This window comes from Penaeus monodon, chromosome 27 (genome assembly GCF_015228065.2).
Source record: "Penaeus monodon isolate SGIC_2016 chromosome 27, NSTDA_Pmon_1, whole genome shotgun sequence".
In the NCBI taxonomy this organism is placed as follows: Eukaryota; Metazoa; Arthropoda; class Malacostraca; order Decapoda; family Penaeidae; genus Penaeus; species Penaeus monodon.
Genome location: NC_051412.1, coordinates 31,134,936 through 31,136,035, shown reverse-complemented (window position 1 = coordinate 31,136,035; position 1,100 = coordinate 31,134,936). Strand labels below are relative to the sequence as shown.

The following is a 1,100-nucleotide window of genomic DNA, read 5'->3' as shown; positions in this document are numbered from 1 at the left end:
TCAGCAACTTAGTTCACAATCTACATAAATCATTGAAAAAATGGAAAATATTCCAAGTATACTACCTATGATACACTAAAAGAAAAACTTAAACACATCAAAAATAATATGGACCTTATCCCATCCGCGCTTCCCGCCGTGGAGGTGATTGGCATTATTGTTAATTGTCAACTGGTATTCTTCTCCATCAATCGTCACCTTCCCTTTTCCAATGCGGTTGGCATGGCGTCCTATGGTGCTCCCTTGGTAATTTATTTTTGTATAGTCTTTTAATAGAAAAAGAAAGAAAAAAATATTATTTCCAAGCACTTGATTTAATAGGAAAAAAAAAAAAAAAATCCCCTATCAGTGAGTAAAAAAGAAAAGAAAAGAGATGAGGTGGAAAAATAAAAGTTAATAATATTTTACTAACACTGAAATTACAAGTTAATTAGACTGATGGGAGAAGAAGTAAACAATTACCTGTCTGATACTGTAACAATGAGAACAAATTAGATAACATTAAAATAAAGAAAAATGTCTAAATTCCATATGGCAATAATAAATTCAGGGCAAAATCTCACCCTGTAATTAAGGAAATGGACTGAAAGGAGCAGAAACAAACCTTCAAATTTATCAAAGCCAAGTGTGACATGGTCCTTCTTCCCTGTCTTGTCTGGCACTATGATGGCACTGACACAAGCGCCATAAGAAATCACCTTAAAGAGAAAATACTCTTTCTTTTGACTCTATTTTTAACAGATATTAAAAGATAAATACAGTCTAAGGATTTTAGAGTTTAGAAAATAACTTTTTTGGTATAAAGACCTTATAATGTCATATAAACAAGTTGAATGATGACCTCCATATAAGAATATAATAAAAGTAAATGACTCGTTCGTCATTTAATAAAACATATATAATTTTCTTGCTCCTTAGTGTTAGCATGGCATTATTAAAATATATCAATATCTATGTCTTCCTACACATCAACTTAAGTTCTAATGTTAATGGTTTAAATGTCATGCAAATTTCTTCTAAATAATATTGCTCAAAAATCAAACCTACTTTCCTTTTATAGTAGTTAAAATCTATAATGTTTGTGTAAGCATTCAACTCTT

The 1,100-nt window shown here is 30.3% G+C and overlaps 1 protein-coding gene across 1 annotated transcript in view; it reads right to left on the bottom strand.

The window, feature by feature from the left end:
- LOC119590787 (galactose mutarotase-like) overlaps nucleotides 1-1,100 on the bottom strand; it is a 7,918-nt gene that overhangs the window by 3,290 nt on the left and 3,528 nt on the right. Inside the window, exons 3-4 of the mRNA XM_037939499.1 lie at nucleotides 605-698; nucleotides 115-266 (exon numbers count right to left, since the gene is read on the bottom strand). Of these exons, the coding sequence (XP_037795427.1) occupies nucleotides 115-266; nucleotides 605-698 (246 nt within the window). The remainder of the gene's footprint in view (nucleotides 1-114; nucleotides 267-604; nucleotides 699-1,100) is intronic.